The sequence below is a fragment of the Phaseolus vulgaris genome, chromosome 11 (assembly GCF_000499845.2).
Source record: "Phaseolus vulgaris cultivar G19833 chromosome 11, P. vulgaris v2.0, whole genome shotgun sequence".
NCBI classification, from domain to species: Eukaryota; Viridiplantae; Streptophyta; class Magnoliopsida; order Fabales; family Fabaceae; genus Phaseolus; species Phaseolus vulgaris.
Window position 1 is genome coordinate 32,595,088 of NC_023749.2, and position 16,070 is coordinate 32,611,157.

At 32.1% G+C, this 16,070-nt stretch overlaps 1 protein-coding gene across 1 annotated transcript; it reads right to left on the reverse strand.

Moving 5' to 3' along the window:
• Window positions 1-9,965: 9,965 nt before the first annotated feature.
• Window positions 9,966-14,886, reverse strand: LOC137826208 (uncharacterized). The gene is made up of 5 exons (XM_068632098.1): window positions 14,581-14,886; window positions 13,691-13,885; window positions 12,300-12,981; window positions 10,555-10,673; window positions 9,966-10,472 (listed from the first exon to the last, which is right to left on the reverse strand). The coding sequence occupies exons 2-5, from the start codon at window positions 13,784-13,786 to the stop codon at window positions 10,278-10,280; spliced, it is 1,092 nt and encodes a 363-aa protein (XP_068488199.1). The 5' UTR covers window positions 13,787-13,885; window positions 14,581-14,886; the 3' UTR covers window positions 9,966-10,277.
• Between the last annotated feature and the right edge of the window lie 1,184 nt (window positions 14,887-16,070).

Consider the following 16,070-nt stretch of genomic DNA (forward strand, 5'->3'; position numbering starts at 1 on the left):
AAGGTTTTAATCTATGCTTCATGGCCAAAAAGGAAGATGATTCAAGCAATGTAAGTTCCTCTAATTCCTCAAATGCTGAAAATTACAGTCAATTGCTTCAAGCTTTTCAAGAAACACATGAAGAAGCTAACTGATTGGCTCTCTTGAACAACCGGTTGAAAGGAATGAACAACTGGCTTGAAAATAGAGTCAAATCACTGGAAGAAGAATTAGAAAACTCAAAAACAAATTTTGAAAACCTTGAAATCCTTTAAAAAAACTCTTCTTGCAAGTGTGACACTCTTATTTGTGAAAATCTTTGAAAAGAAAGTTCATTATCTTGTAAGGACTGTGGATAAGCTTTCAAAGGGTAAATCCAACTTTGAGAATGTCTTGGCATCTCAAAATTGTGTCTTTGGAAAAACTGGATTAGGTTTTAATCCACAAAACAAGCAAGGCAAGTTTTCAAAGTCATTTCTGAAACTGCCAGAAAAAACGACTGATTGTTCTGTCGAAACAACCGGTTGTTACATGCTTCTACTGCATGAAAAGAGGTCATTCTGTCAGATTCTGTAAAATTAGGAAATATTTTGTTCCTAAAGGCATTATGAAATGGATTCCTAAAGACTCTGAAGTTTCCAGTGATGAATGTAAATCAAAAGGACCCAAATTTAAAATGGGACCAAATCTTTGTACTTGAAATTTCACTTTGTAGGGAAATTTGATGGAGAGCATGCAACATATGGACAGTGGCTGCTCAAAACACATGACAGGAGATAAATCAAAGTTTGTGAGCATCACCTTCAAACAAGAAGGCCATGTAACATATGGAGATAACAACAAAGGAAGAATTCTTGGAAGAGGCTTTATAGGAGATAAGAGTATCTTGATTATTCATGATATCTTGTATGTAGAGGGACTAAAACACAACTTGCTCAGCATTAGCCAACTATGTGACAAAGGCTATCAAGTAATCTTCAAGACAAACTCTTGTGAAATTTGTCTTCCTAACTCAAAAGAGGTAATGTTGATTGGTAAGAGAATCAACAATGGCTATCTCTTGGATATTTCTTTTCTTTGCTCTATAGGTTGTCTTCTTTCTAAGCATGATGAATCTTGGTTATTGCATAGAAGAATTGCTCACATTCACATGAATCACTTAAACAAATTAATCTCAAAAGATCTTATGATTGGGTTGCCCAAGCTTAAGTTTGAGAAGGACCACATATGTGAAGCTTGTCAAAAGGGGAAACAAGTTAAAAATTCTTTCAAAATTAAAAATGTTGTTTCATCTTTAAAACCCCTTGAGCTGCTCCATATGGATTTGTTTGGACCTTCAAGAACCATGAGTCTTGGTGGCAACTATTATGCTCTTGTTATTTTGGATGATTTCTCTAGGTACACATGGACTCTCTTCTTAGAATCAAAAAGTGATGCCTTCTCTGCCTTCAAAAAACTTGCTAGAAGGTTACAAAATACAAAAAAAACAGCAACATTGGTTCTATAAGGAGTGATCATGAAGGGGAATTTCAAAATGAGAAATTCAGCAAATTCTGTGAGAAGATGGAGATCCTACACAACTTCTCTGCACCAAGAACTCCTCAACAAAATGGTGTGGTGGAAAGAAAGAACAGATCTCTTGAAGAGTTGGCAAGAACCATGCTAAGTGAATCCTCCTTACCCAAGTATTTTTGGGCTGATGCTATTAGCACCTCTTGATATGTGATGAATAGAGTGCTAATAAGGCCAATCTTGAAGAAAACTCCCTATGAACTCTTCAATGGAAGGAAACCAAACATCAATCACCTTAGAGTGTTTGGTTGCAGCTGCTTCGTTCTAAATAATAGAAAGGAAAACCTAGGAAAGTTTGATGAAAAAACTGATCTTGGAATCTTTATTGGTTATTCCCTAAATAGTCATGCATATAGGATCTACAACAAGAGGCTCATGACTGTAGAAGAATCTGTTCATGTGGTCTTCGATGAAGTTGATCGCAAAAGCATTCAAATCTCAAAGAACAGCACAAAAGAGGATGAGCAGAACATCAATTTGGAGAAGTTGGACTGCTGTGCAGAAAAACAACCGGTTGATTCATCGAAACAACCGATTGAAATCCTGCAGCAGAATGAGTTACCTAAAGAATGGAGAATACCTAGAGATATGTCAGTGGAAAACATCATTGGGTAGATAAAGGAGGGTGTTTCTACACGTAGCTCTATCTCAAACTTCTGCAGGCACACTGCTTTTGTCTCTCAAGTTGAACCAAAGTCGATTGAAAAAGCTCTCAAAGATGAAAAATGGGTGGAAGCTATGCATGAAGAGCTGAATCAGTTTGCTAGAAATGATGTATGGTTTCTGGTTCCTAAAATAGCTAAGATGAACATCATTGGATCTAAATGGGTTTTCAGAAACAAGCTTGATGAGGCTGGAGTAATTACAAGGAACAAGGCAAGGCTAGTTGCCAAATGCTACAATCAAGAGGAAGGGATTGACTATGGAGAAACCTTTGCCCCTATTGCAAGATTGGAAGCTGTGAGGTTGCTGCTGGCTTTTGCTTGTATGAGTGGATTCAAACTCTTTCAAATGGATGTGAAGAGTGCTTTTCTCAATGGCTTCATCAATGAAGAAATGTATGTTGAGCAACCACCGAGTTTTGAAGATCATCAACATCCTAATCATGTCTTTAAGCTGAAAAGGGCATTGTATGGGCTTAAGCAAGCTCCAAGGCAGTGGTATGAGAGGCTTAGCAATTTCCTTTTGTCACATGGTTATGAAAGAGGAATGATTGACAAAACTCTCTTCATCAAGAAGTTAAATTCTGAAATTATCCTTGTGCAAATATATGTTGATGACATCATTTTTGGTGCTACACAAGATAGTTTGTGTGAAGAATTTGTGGCAGCTATGCAAGGTGAGTTTGAAATGTCTATGATGGGGGAACTTTCTTTCTTTCCTGGATTGCAGGTCAAGCAAACAAAGGATGAAATCTTTCTATGCCAATCAAAGTATTGCAAAGAAATTCTCAAGAAGTTTGAAATGGAAAGTTGCAAGGAAGCAAGCACACCTATGCCTTCAAACTGTTATATGGATGCAGATGCTGCTGGAAAAGGGGTAGATCAAATAAAATACAGAGGTTTAATTGGTTCCTTACTCTATCTTACAACAAGTAGACCAGATATCATGTTTGTTGTATGTCTTTTTGCAAGATATCAAGCAAATCCAAAGGAAACTCACTTCAAAGCTGCAAAGAGGATTATTAAATATCTCAAAGGAACAACCAATGTTGGTCTATGGTATCCTTCTCACTCTCCTATACACTTAATTGGTTATTCAGATTCTGATTTTGTAGGGTGTAAGTTAGACAGAAAAAAGCACAAGTGGCACTTGTCATCTTCTTGGATCAAGTCTCATCTCTTGGCATAGTAAAAAGCAAGCTTGTGTGGCTCTTTCTATTGCAGAGGCTGAATACATTGCTACTGGAAGCTTTTGTGCACAAATTCTTTGGCTTAAACAGCAACTTGCAGATTTTGGATTGAAGATCAGTAAGGTTCCTTTGCCTTGTGACATCACAAGTGCTATAAATCTCACCAAAAATCAGATTCAGCATTCAAGAACTAAGCACATTGAGATTCATCATCACTTCATACGAGATCATGTGAACAATGGAGATTGTGAAGTGAATTTCATTGAAACAAAACCACTATCAAAAGAAAGGTTTTTCTTCTTAAGAAATGAGTTAGGCATTCTTGACTCTCAAAATCTCTCTTAAAATTGTGCTTCAATTCTATTTGTGAAGACAAATAGGGGGAGAATTGGTTGGTTTTTGTGTTGCCTATCCTTTATAATATGTTTCAAACTCTCAAAACTCTCAAAACTCTGAAATTAAAACTATTTTCTGCTTCTGCTGACAGAAACAATCGATTGAATCGAGGAAACAATCAATTCTTTGTCTGATACAGTGCTTAGTAATATTGCTTTTCTAACCTACTGCTATAGATGTTATGTATTGTATAAAGCTTTGTTTTGCAGGAACTGCTTCAGATTCAAACAAGTCTAACACAAGCAACCAGGGATTTGTCTTTATCAAATAGGGGGAGATTGTTGAATCAAGTGTGATAAATTTTTTTTGAAGAATCCAAATCCTAGCGTTTGATGGAAGGCTGACGTTGCTTGAAGTTGTTGCAGTGTTTTTAGAGTAGGATCTGGGTAGTTATCTTTGAAGTTGCTGCAGTGTTTTTAGAGTAGGATCTGGGTAGTTATCTTTGTAATCCACTCTTTGTTGAATCTAAAGCTTAAGTGTTTTCAAATCTTTCAAGTTTAAAGTGTTTTTTAAACTAAGTGAAAAACAACTTGTTGTTTTGTCAAAACAACCGATTGTTTTACACTTAGGTGTTTTTGAAAAGGTTGAAAACTGTTTTGGTTGGTTGAATTGCTGTCAAACAAAAACAATCAATTGTTTCGTGAAATCAATCGATTGTTTGTTTGAAAATCTTAACAGAATTTGTTTTGTTAGTTAAGTGTGCTTTAAATGATTTTCAAACTAAATGCGCTCCTGTTTTAAATGTTTTGACCAATATTTTGAAAGCTATAAATAGTTTGTTAATGTTTTATAACAAATAAGAAAAGAGAAAAACAGATTTCAGTTTTTCAGAGATTGCTTTCAAGATTTGAGTTTTCACCTTTGAGCTTTGGTTTTCTCAAGAGAGAGTGGAATAGGATTACATCTGTATTGATTTCAGTTCATTCTATAACAAGTGTAATTCGTTTTGAATACTTTTTACATTCTGGTGTTGTAAAGCCAAGAAGGGTTGTGTGCTCTTGAGGTTGCCAAGATCAACATTCTTGGTGGGTGTGCTGAGCCAAAGGAAGTGTGTTTCTTGAGGGGATCAAGGTCACTTCTTTGGTGGTGTTTGTGTGTAATTTGTAATTGATTGCTTAGTGGATTGCCAGTGGATTCTGGGGACTGGATGTAGCTATTGACTTAAGAGTGAACCAGTATAAATTGTTTGTGTATCTCTTTCTTCCCTTAAACTCTTTTAAATTCAGTTGTTATTGTTTTACTAGTATAAACAACCGATTGTTTTTCTGGTGCTTTCCTGTTTTGAGCTTTGTTTCTTGGCTAACTGAATTCCTAATCTAGTTTCTTGCAAAGAATTTCATTCTAGCTTAAATTTTTTTCGAAAACCCCCTTTAAACAATTCACCCCCACTCTCGTTTAAAGCCATACATTCTAACAAACATTAATTCTATAAATCTTTGTCACAAACTCTTCCGACTTCGTTGATTGCACGAACGAGTCCTCACGGAGAACATGAAATTAAAGGTTTTATTGTCGAATGGAATCATCTCACCTCGACCGAACTTAACAGGTGGCTTTACCCTCTTTCGTGTGATTCCAATCCCTTAGCTTTTCACATAGTTTTACACCAACAAGGACCATGTGGATGGGCTAATCATGGCCGAAAGGTGGTAAACATTGGATCTAGAGGTCTAGATCGGCAGACTAATGGTGTAAAACTTTTCTTCCATCTTTTTAAATAAGGAATTTGTATCCTTTGACGTCATGAATATTCGAATGATGGAAGTTAGGAACAAAGGAAAGAGTGGGTGAGAGAGATTTTTCATGATTTCATAACGTGCTATCTTGTGGAGGCAAGAAAATTTTTACCTAACCCCACAACGTTCAAAGTTTAAAATGGCCTCAAACCAGAACATCCAAGTTTAGTCTTATTTTTCATAATAATAAATTTATTTTATAAGTCCTAGTTAGTTATATGTTATCCTCTAAATCTAGATAATATTATCTAATCCTTAAAGTTTGTATCTTTCTTAACCAATTTCAATTATCACTAGTAGATATTCCTTTATTTTTTATTAAAATGTTTGGTAGTTTGAAGCAAGGGATTGTAGAAAGTTTTAACCTTCTAAAAAGCACTTTTGACCTTTTGACCTTGATTATAATGTGTCACTCCAATCAATAAGGAAATAGGGAAGTGGGGCTAAATTGTTTTTATATTGTTTTATTAACCTTTTATTAAAGGATTGTAGGAAGTTTTAACATTTTAAAAGCACTTTTAACATTGATTATAATGTGTCACTCTAATCAGTAAGGAAATGGGTAAGTTGGTTTAAGTTATTTATTTTATTAATCTTAATAAACTTAGTATTTTATTAATCTTTTATTTATTTTGAACTATATATTATTTTACTTTTTTTTATTTTTTTATACTTCTATTATTTTATTTATCTTTAATTATTTATAATTATGTCATTTAATTTATTTTCAAACGCATTTGTCATCTTTATTAAATTGACATTTTTTTATTTTAATTTATTTTCACACAGGTCCTCTTTAATTAATTTATTTTTATATACTTTATTTTCTAATTATACATTTATCCTTTTTATTAAAATTATATTTATATAATTTAATTTATCTCTAATTATATATTATTTTATTGTTAAATTTATATTCAGTTATGCATTGGTCCTCTTATCTAACTTATATTTTTATTCTTTTATTTGTCTATTATATACTTATTCATATGTAGTTATTTATTTAAATTTCTTACTTTGATTCATATTTTAATTTATTTTATATTATTTTAAACATCATCCTTTTATAATTTGAAGAAACGTGTATAAAATAATAATAAAAATAAAATAAAAGTAAATATTTTTTTATTGAATGAACTTGGATTAAAGAAAGTTACATATATTATTCATATTTTAATTTATTTTATATTATTTTAAACATCATCCTTTTATAATTTGAAGAAATGGGTATAAAGTAATAATAAAAATAAAATAAAAGTAAATATTTTTTTATTGAATGAACTTGGATTAAAGAAAGTTACATATATGATGTGTTATTATTTTCATACTTTGTATATGTTTTGAAGTTGTATATAGATTATTGGTCAAGACAAATATGGCGTATCCTAATAGTTATCACGCTATGTAATTCTTGAAAATATCAAAGAATATGTTAGTTGAGAAAGAGTTATAGACTTCATTGTAATGAGTTGAGACCATATTAATGTATGAGTGTTTGTATTTGGGAAATCACAGTTTGGTACATTGCGAGATGAAAGACAGGAACCATGGTGGGGTTAAAGGAAGTATTTACCAAGTATGTGATTATCTTGATAGTTCAAAATAATGGATTAAGATATTCATAGGCCAAACTTGGGACTACCTAATACTTCTCAACATCACCAAAGTTAGGTAGTGAGTACATATATTTTTTTGTGAGCTGATAAATTACCAATATTCTCAAGAAAAATATTATAATCATACCAATAATTTTAATGAAAAATACTCAACTATCTAATCACTTCTCAAGTAATTTTTTATGTTCATAATGGATCAACAAAAGTGGAATATGGATTCATATATTTGATAAAGTGAGATTGGGTCTTATAGTTGTAGGTCAAATCTTAGGGCCTCGATGTTTGTTCTTTATGTTAAGTTTATTATATTGATATTTTAGACTTACAAAGACCTCACTTTTTTCGTGTTTTTCTTTCATATGTAACTACAAAATAAGTAGAAGCAAAACATATTCAATAAGAGTTATTCGAATACATTTTGAGAGATCTTCTCTAGGATGTTGATCATGAAGAACTTAGTTTTAATATCCTTGGAAGATATTAAATATATAGACAGTCCTTTATTTTGATATAAAAAAATTATTATTTTACAAAACTTATATATTTTTGTAATATCTTATGAATGTAAAATGTTGACATACACACACATATGAAGTTATGTACTATGATTAATATTCTTTATAAATCTTATTACAAGAAAAGAAATTTTAATTGTCTGCTGGAATGATTATTGCATTAAATCAAATGTAATACATACATGAAATGACATGCTTGTGTAGGATGTGTGATTTGATGAAAAAACGCACGCAGAAGCAACACACATAATGACGAATCAACTACAGAAAATAAACAACACAGGATTTAACATGGTTCGGTCGCCAACTGCAACCTACATCCACACGTGCAACTATTAGGTTTTCATTCTGTTATGTTGCACACCAATTACAAGTACAATGATTTCTTTAAATAGAGATTATAAAAGGGACACAATGATTAAGCCCACTCACTAAATATGATTCCTAGTCAGCCCAACCTAATTAGTCTTGGCTTCATACCCAACAATCTCCCACTTGAAGCCACGGAACAATGTTCACCTGTGCTTCAACTGTGTACAATGATTAAACTCACTCACTAAACATATTGTCTAATCGGCCAAACCCAATTGGTATTGACTTCATACCCAACATAATTTTGAGTATAAATTTGATACAATTTGTGAATCAAGGTTATTAGTGGATATTAAGAAAAAAAATTTATATTGTAACATTGATTTTCTAACTTCATGTATACTTAATCAATGTGACGATTCTAAGATTTTGTAATAAACTTTTGGAAAATATTCACACTGCAATTTTCTCTAACCCAACCAGCCCTTTTTTTTATTTTTTTATTTTGCCTTTTCTTCCTCCAACTTTTTATTTTTCTTTCTGAATCTCTATAATTTTCAAAAATAACTATTATATCTTTTTTAAAGCGACTTTCATATTAATCATTGTGGAAATTTTCTGAAACATACTTTTCAAAAAATTTAGAAAGGGGTTTTCGGAATTTCTAGAAGAGAATTTTAAAAATGATTTCTATAACAAAATTTCCATAATAGAATTTCCAAAATGCATGAAATATATTTCGAAATAATTTTTCCATAATAAAATTTCTAAAACAAACTTTTCAAAATGAGTTTTCTAAAAGTAGCACATATAAAATATACTTTAGAAAGAACTTTTCTTTTAACACGATCTCTCTCTTCTTCTTCCTCTACCCCGTTCCCCCTCTTTTGTAAGCATAGAGAGAAGAGAAAGGGGACGAAGAGAGAAAAATGTAAAATCCATAAGAGCAATTCAATCATTTCATCCAATTGAAAGGGTGCAAGTCAAAAAATGGGGGATGCATGAAGAAAAAACTTGTTTTTTCATGAAAACTTGGGCTTGCTCTGCATTCATACGAATAATTAAGTTGTTTCTTTCTGCACCTCCAAAACTTCTATTGGCACCTCATATATAAGACAAAAGATAATTTTATTCTTAAAAATGCATTCTAAATTTTGCAGTCCAAAAGGTATTTTTGATATTTTAAAAAATATGGAGTACCACAAGAAGTTATGGAGATACAGGAAGAAACATTTGAATAATTATTAAATTAAAAAGACAAAAATATACTCTAAATCTTTTTGATTTAATTTCCGTTTGATCTCCTAAATTTAAAAGGTTTCACTTTGAATATTAAAACGTCATAAATAGATCAAATTTTTTTTTCATCAATTTTTTGTGCTAATAATGTTAATTTAAATTAATGTAATGAATATCTATATTGTATGAAATTTTTACAGTTGATCTCATATCAACAAGTTGAATAAGTCAGTAATAAATAGACGAAAAAACAATTTTGTCAAACAAAAGATGAGCTAGAAAGAAACTTCTAAATTTTAAAATTTATAAAATCAAACCGAAAAAAAAAAAAGAGAAACAGAGAGTATTTTAACCAATCTAAAACATCAAGTGAAACCTTATATTCGTCTACGGAAATTTTGGCAATGCACAAGTTACTCTTATGAATAAGACTAAAATTCTACACTGGTTTCTAATAATCACGAACATTAAGACAAGCTACTTTAGTCTTTGAAAAGAATCAATATAATCAGCACTTGTGATTAAGAACTTAACATGTTATGTTATTAAGAAATAATGTACCCTGATAGTTTTTTCAAGGACGAATTAAGTGTTTTCTCAACTAATTAACAAGAACCAGACTCCAAGTTCCAGTGGATTTTTTTTACATCACAATTCATACAGCCATCATTCAAGAACCACCAAAAGTCACATGTGGATGGGAACTACTTCTGGTTGTCACTTCAAGAGATATTTCAGGATCATGAAATTAATCAGAAAGGATGTGCAATTGACTATGGCAATCAGTGGAGAATATGTACATAGACATGTCCAGTATTCATCAAATAGATAGCAGTTTTACATATTTTATTTGAGGTTCTCATTTGAATGGCCTAATTACAGTTTCCCCTTTTCTCTTTTCTGTGAGCAGCAAAAAGAAAAAGGTTGGATAGCATAAAACATTATATGAACTTAAAACCATTTCAACATCTTAAATCTCCACAAAGACTAATGAGCGAATCCAAAGTAGTAGCATTGGCTACGTGTGTATCTAAACAATTTAATCATACTGGTGTTAGAGTTAGAGAAGCTCCCACTCAGGTTCAGACATACTACCAAGAAGTGATTTCTTATGATCCTGTGGTAAAGTTGGATCAAAATTCTCCATGCAATCTCCCTTTGCTTTTTCACTGTTAAGATACCATGCTGCAAGCTCCTTATATTCTTGCTTTCTTGCAGATTTCTTCGACAAAGAAAAGGGTTGCCGCGATTTTTTCTTAAAATGGAAAAATGTTTTAGTTAGAGTTGAATGTGAATATGTATGAAATAAAGAGGAGGGGGGAATCGAGAGTGTGTACCTTGTTAGTATTCAAATTACCACTTGCTTTGGGAGGTAATTGAATTTCATCTCCATCCACCATTACACAAGCTTCCTCCAGCTTCAGATGATCTTGTTGCATGGTTTTATGGCCTTGTTCTAAAACAGTATCAAACCATCAATCTTTGTCACATTGAAACTGATTTTTAATTTCTTACTTAATAGAATGCATGAAGGTACCGTGACATCAGAATTCACTACAACAACCAACAAAAAGACTTAATCTATCTATCTGCTTATATGTTCCTCAGCATGTCTGAGATATGGAATATAGCGTAATGTAGTAGATTCATAAAAACTTACTGTGTGTTGGTTCCAGAGTGACTTCACTAGATTTATGGACATATTATATATATTGAAAATTTCAGAAAATATCAAACATCCCAATTGGATTAAAATGCAACTTTTATTGCAATCAGAAAATTTTGCTGTTAGAAGGAATGTTTTTGGTCATGAATGGCTACTAGTTCTCCACATGTTCTCTAAAGAAAGCAGAGTTGTTTAGTGAAAGGGAAAAATCCATTTAAGACAAGAAATGGAGTAGATAAAACATTTTTTCAGCCATTAATGAATTGGCTATAACACATTAATGTCAAGGAGCCTTAACCATTATAACACCCGCAAAGATAGAACATGTAAAGAAATGGGCAAGATTCTAGAATGGCAGATGATGATTCTGTCATAAAGTTCTATATACTGAAAGTGTATACAACCAACCGGTAAAACTGAAAAAGTTTGTCAAAGAAAATTAGGAAAGTCACCATTGTCATTAAAGAAAACAAATGAATTAATTCAATAGGCTGGCAATTCAATTGGTTAAGTGTTATTAGCATTTTTGCATTAGTAAAGGTTTATGATTGGCTTCCATGAAACATAAATTTGTCGGTTGTTGGAAAGTTATCTATCTAGAGCCCATCAAAGGGGAAAGAATCAAATCCATAAAAGATCTCAGTAAATTATTTAACTATTTAAGCATGGTTAGTGCAAAAGTTTTAAGTTGATCCTGGCTTGAAGTTAAAGAAAGATGATAAACTCCTCAAAATAAAATAAACAAATCCCATGTCACACACCTAATTCCCACAACCTAACCTAAATGTTCCTTTTTCAACCACTAGGCTTCAACTGGGAAGGAAAAACTGAATATTTAGCTCTTTGACAAAGTAACATGAAGCAAGTAATAGAAAGGGCTATGCAAATCATGGTGTGTGTCCATGCTTTTTCATCAGATATTATAGATCAATAGTAGATCTTAAACTGATTCAAAAAAATTCTTTCAATAGAATTGTTCTGACCTCTCAAATACAGCTAAGAAGAAGGGAAATCTCAGAATTACTTATTTTCATTTAACATTAGCAAAAAACAACAGTACCATGATACAGTTCCTCAGTATTCAACTTCAACCAAAATAGGTCCATAGGTTAAAACCATTAGAAATTTTGAATAATATGTCGTTTTCAATACCTACAGTGTAAGAAGCTCTTCAGAATGATACGAGTCAACGTCTAAATTCAGTAACTACATAGAATGATCTGAATTAATACATAGCTAAGATAGAAAGAACCCCCCTATTATAAGTATAACCATTGGACTGCAGTTTTCTATCCATTAGAAACCTACCAGAGAAACTATATACTTAATAAACAAAAAACATCAGAAATTAACAGTGATCAACCTAAACAAATTAGAAAATTTGAAACTATAACCAAGAGATACCGAAGTACTCACCAATTGGCTCTTCAAATGAGACACATGAGGAAGAAATGGTATCAATTTGTTTCTCTCCAGCTAGTTTAACTAGTACCGGATAATTGGGGAACTGTGTGGTACTATCATTTTCAATTTCATTAGAAAAGTCTGTTTCAGAATTAAGCCTTGCCACTCCATAATTCTGGTTTTGGTTATCGTTTGAGGCCTCACAAGACTGCGATGTCATGCATGCATTTATTCCTGCCAAAGTGGTTCCATCGATTATCTTGGTTGCAGCCATTTTTTCACTCACTGGATTTTCATCAATACGAAGGTTTGATTTAACATCCATTCTTTCAACAAATTGTCTTGAAGGTGAACTAAAATTGTGTTCTTTGACGGAACTTCTCAAAGATGACATGAACCAAGCATCAGCATTAGAAGTTCCATTATATGGAGTAGCAAGTGTGGCAACATTATCAACACCATGATCAATCCTTGAATCCTCGATTGTATGCTTGGTATCAGGTTTTTTTACATGTCTTTTGTTACAAACTTGAAATGGCTTCTTACAGAGCCCAGCTTCAGCATGTTTATCTATAGACAGTTCAATGCCTACCTTTTCATTTGGGGGAAGTAAATCTCCCACAATATCCGAATATAATTTTTTAACACTTTCTCCAACAGCCTGCATCTGATCCTCTATGTACTTAACTGTATCCTATACCGAAAGAACAAACAGATATAAGAATATAGTGTATGGTGAGAATGTCTTCTAATAATAGCAGGGTAATCTGGCTCGGAACAGAACAGTTTAACCCATCACTGTTAAAAAATGAAGAGCATACACAGAAACCCTTTCAGAAATATTATCATAGATAACAAGACAAACATAAGTAAAGTTGCATTCAACACTCATGTAAAATCAAGTAAGTCAAAGGAGAAAGGCACCTGAAAAGTCCTTGGGGTTTTTAATGCAGGCAATATGTTTCAAAAGAGGGCATATCATACAAAAGAAATAGTGTAAGCTTTGAAAAGAACACAATCAGTAAAATACTTCTCTTTTGCATTGATTTTTCTTATATATTATTAGTCATGAGAATCATTCACACTAAAACATAACAAATGTTCAATTTACAAAATCCTAAGCTGTAGTTTTTCTCTTATCACGTTGATCATTATAATTACTAATCATAACAGGAAATGCATGCATCATATTCATGCTACTAAAGGAAAGCACTTCAACAGCAAGAGGCACTGATCCCTTCCGGCACTTTCCATACACCTTTGACTACACTCCCATTGCTAATAAGTTATGACAATAATTACATTAAAATTGTAGTGATATACAAAAGTAGATACAACTTTACTGGCGGCAATGGTCAAAGCAAAACATAAAAGTATTGAATCAAGTGACAATGAATACATACCTCGTACATCACATCTTCCGCCTCAAGGAACAAATTCTCAAATTGCTGGTACATATGTCCAACCCATGTTATACCCTTTACATCCATAGTGATCATAATATCCTTTCTGGAATAGCAAATTGCCTTGATATTGTGTGATTAGAGAAAGCTTGCAATTACTCTTGTCTCAACTTCAAGATGGTTCTATTCAATTATCTGGAATAGAGAAGAAAGAATATACTCAACAGAGAGACTAAAATGATTGGCAAGTGTCATCACTTATTATAATAACAAACATGTAACATGAATTGCAGATAAATTCCAGCCTATAGCACAATTATATTTGATAAGCATCCATCCAACAGCCCAAGCAATAAAGAAAAATCATTCACACATGTCCTTATCTAATAAATCCAAATTAGATAACCTACCAACATGGGGACCACCCTATAACTTGATCTTCTAAAACATACCAGAATCTTCAAGTAATTCCCCACACATAAATGTTTAACTTCATTGTCCAAAACAATCTACAGCTTCTAGTTCTAACCACACTGGCCTCTTTTCCCCATCACCACAGAGAGATAAACTAAAGATAAATATTTATACACACACAACTTTAACTTTCATTGATCAATTTACCATAGACTATCACTGAAGCAACTCAAGAGAAGAAATTTGCCTCAGAAAAGAACTTATAATTAAATTAAAAACAAAAAAGACACGCACGCACCAAATTAAATCAAACGCAACAAAAAAATAAAAGAGGGTTTATTAAACGCCATAGCAACAACTACCTACCAAGTGATAACAAAGGAAAGAGCTTTCGATCAGAAAACAAAAACCCATGTTGAGTAAGAGGAGCGAATTCAGTAGCAGCATGTTGGGTCATGAAAAGGGTAAGAGAATACCTGTTATAAGAAGAGCAGGGAAGAACAAATTCATGAACCAGTTTCAGGAGGAGTCATGTGACACCACAATTCGCCAATTCGTTGGCTTTCCAAAGGGTCAAAAGAGAAGAAGATTGAACACGAAAAGCTTGGGAACAGTTTGATAAACTTGGGAGGAATTGTGAGTTTTGTAGAGAAGTGTACGAGGAGGGACAGAATAAGGAAACGTACACACTAAAGATTCAGCTTCTGACAACCCTACCTTGCACACGTGTACATGCTCTTCATTCCTAAGATATACGTCATCATCTTCTTGTTCATTCGGATATTCTTATTTTATTTTTATATTTATATTTAATAATTGTGTGTGTCTGTGAGTGAGAGAGAGAGAAAGGTAAGGTTTTAATCGTTTCATTATTTCTAATTTATGATACGCATGCAGACACGTCACAAGTAAAATAGGCTAGAGAGTTTGTTTTTAGTATGACGGAAAATAATAACAGTTTTATTATAAAATTTAATTTTAATGGTTTTATTTCAATTGTATTGATAATTAAGGTAATTAAATATTTACTTTATTATTTTGTCATGTGTATTTATTTAAAAATTAATCAAATAACTTTAAAATACTTCTTTTAAAATTAATTGTATATTAATATTAGTTTTTTAATAAATAATACTTGATAATTAATAAAGATAAAAAGATACTCAAATACTTTAATTATTAATAAAGTTGAATAAAATTAAGGTTTTTGTTCTTGTCGATTCACAAAAATTAAATAGTTTTTAGTCTAGTGTGCGAAAACAACATACATTCATTTGGGTTTAGTGTTTAGGGTCGCACGTGCAACAACTTCTCCCTTTAAATAATAAAATCTTAATTGAAAATAGAATTGAGCACATAAAATAATAACAAATAACCCACTGACATAGGCATCAATTATTTTGTTATAAGCGTACACACTTATCTTTTAGGGTTTTAGCGGCACTTATCACAATACTTTGTATGTATCCCACATGCAACAAACAAACATACACAGTTATCTGTTAGTGCATACACACAGGTCTCACCCCTACGTAGGGGCGGCCACATTGTATTTGTTTTTGACGGGCTCTTCCATTGGGTCAAAAACTCATAATTTCCGTCCCAGCCCAATAGCCGAGCTGACCACTTGTCAACCCACACCGAGGACCGAGTTATACTCAAGATAAACCATTGATCGAGTGTCTACCAAGTACAGTTTTAATATTAAAATAATTTTTTATTATATTAAATATTAATATTTAATGAGTTTACTATTTACGGATTATTATATATATATGTTTTATTTAGCATTATTTGTCTTATTTAAAAGTGATTTTGAAAATAAAAACAATTAGTCTAAGAAACAAAATTATTTGTAGTAATTGAATTCCACAATTGTGATAAAAATATAAGAAAATTATAATTTCTTTAAAAAGTGTACTACAATGGGGGATTAAAAATTTATATGAAGAATGCAACATAGTTT

Coding starts and splice junctions, on each gene's coding strand:
- LOC137826208 (XM_068632098.1), bottom strand. CDS start 13,786: ATGATCACTATGGATGTAAAGGGTATAACATGGGTTGGACATATGTAC. Junction 12,982..13,690: donor CGGAAGATGTGATGTACGAG/GTATGTATTCAT, acceptor CTTTCGGTATAG/GATACAGTTAAGTACATAGA. Junction 10,674..12,299: donor CTCATTTGAAGAGCCAATTG/GTGAGTACTTCG, acceptor ATACTGTTTTAG/AACAAGGCCATAAAACCATG.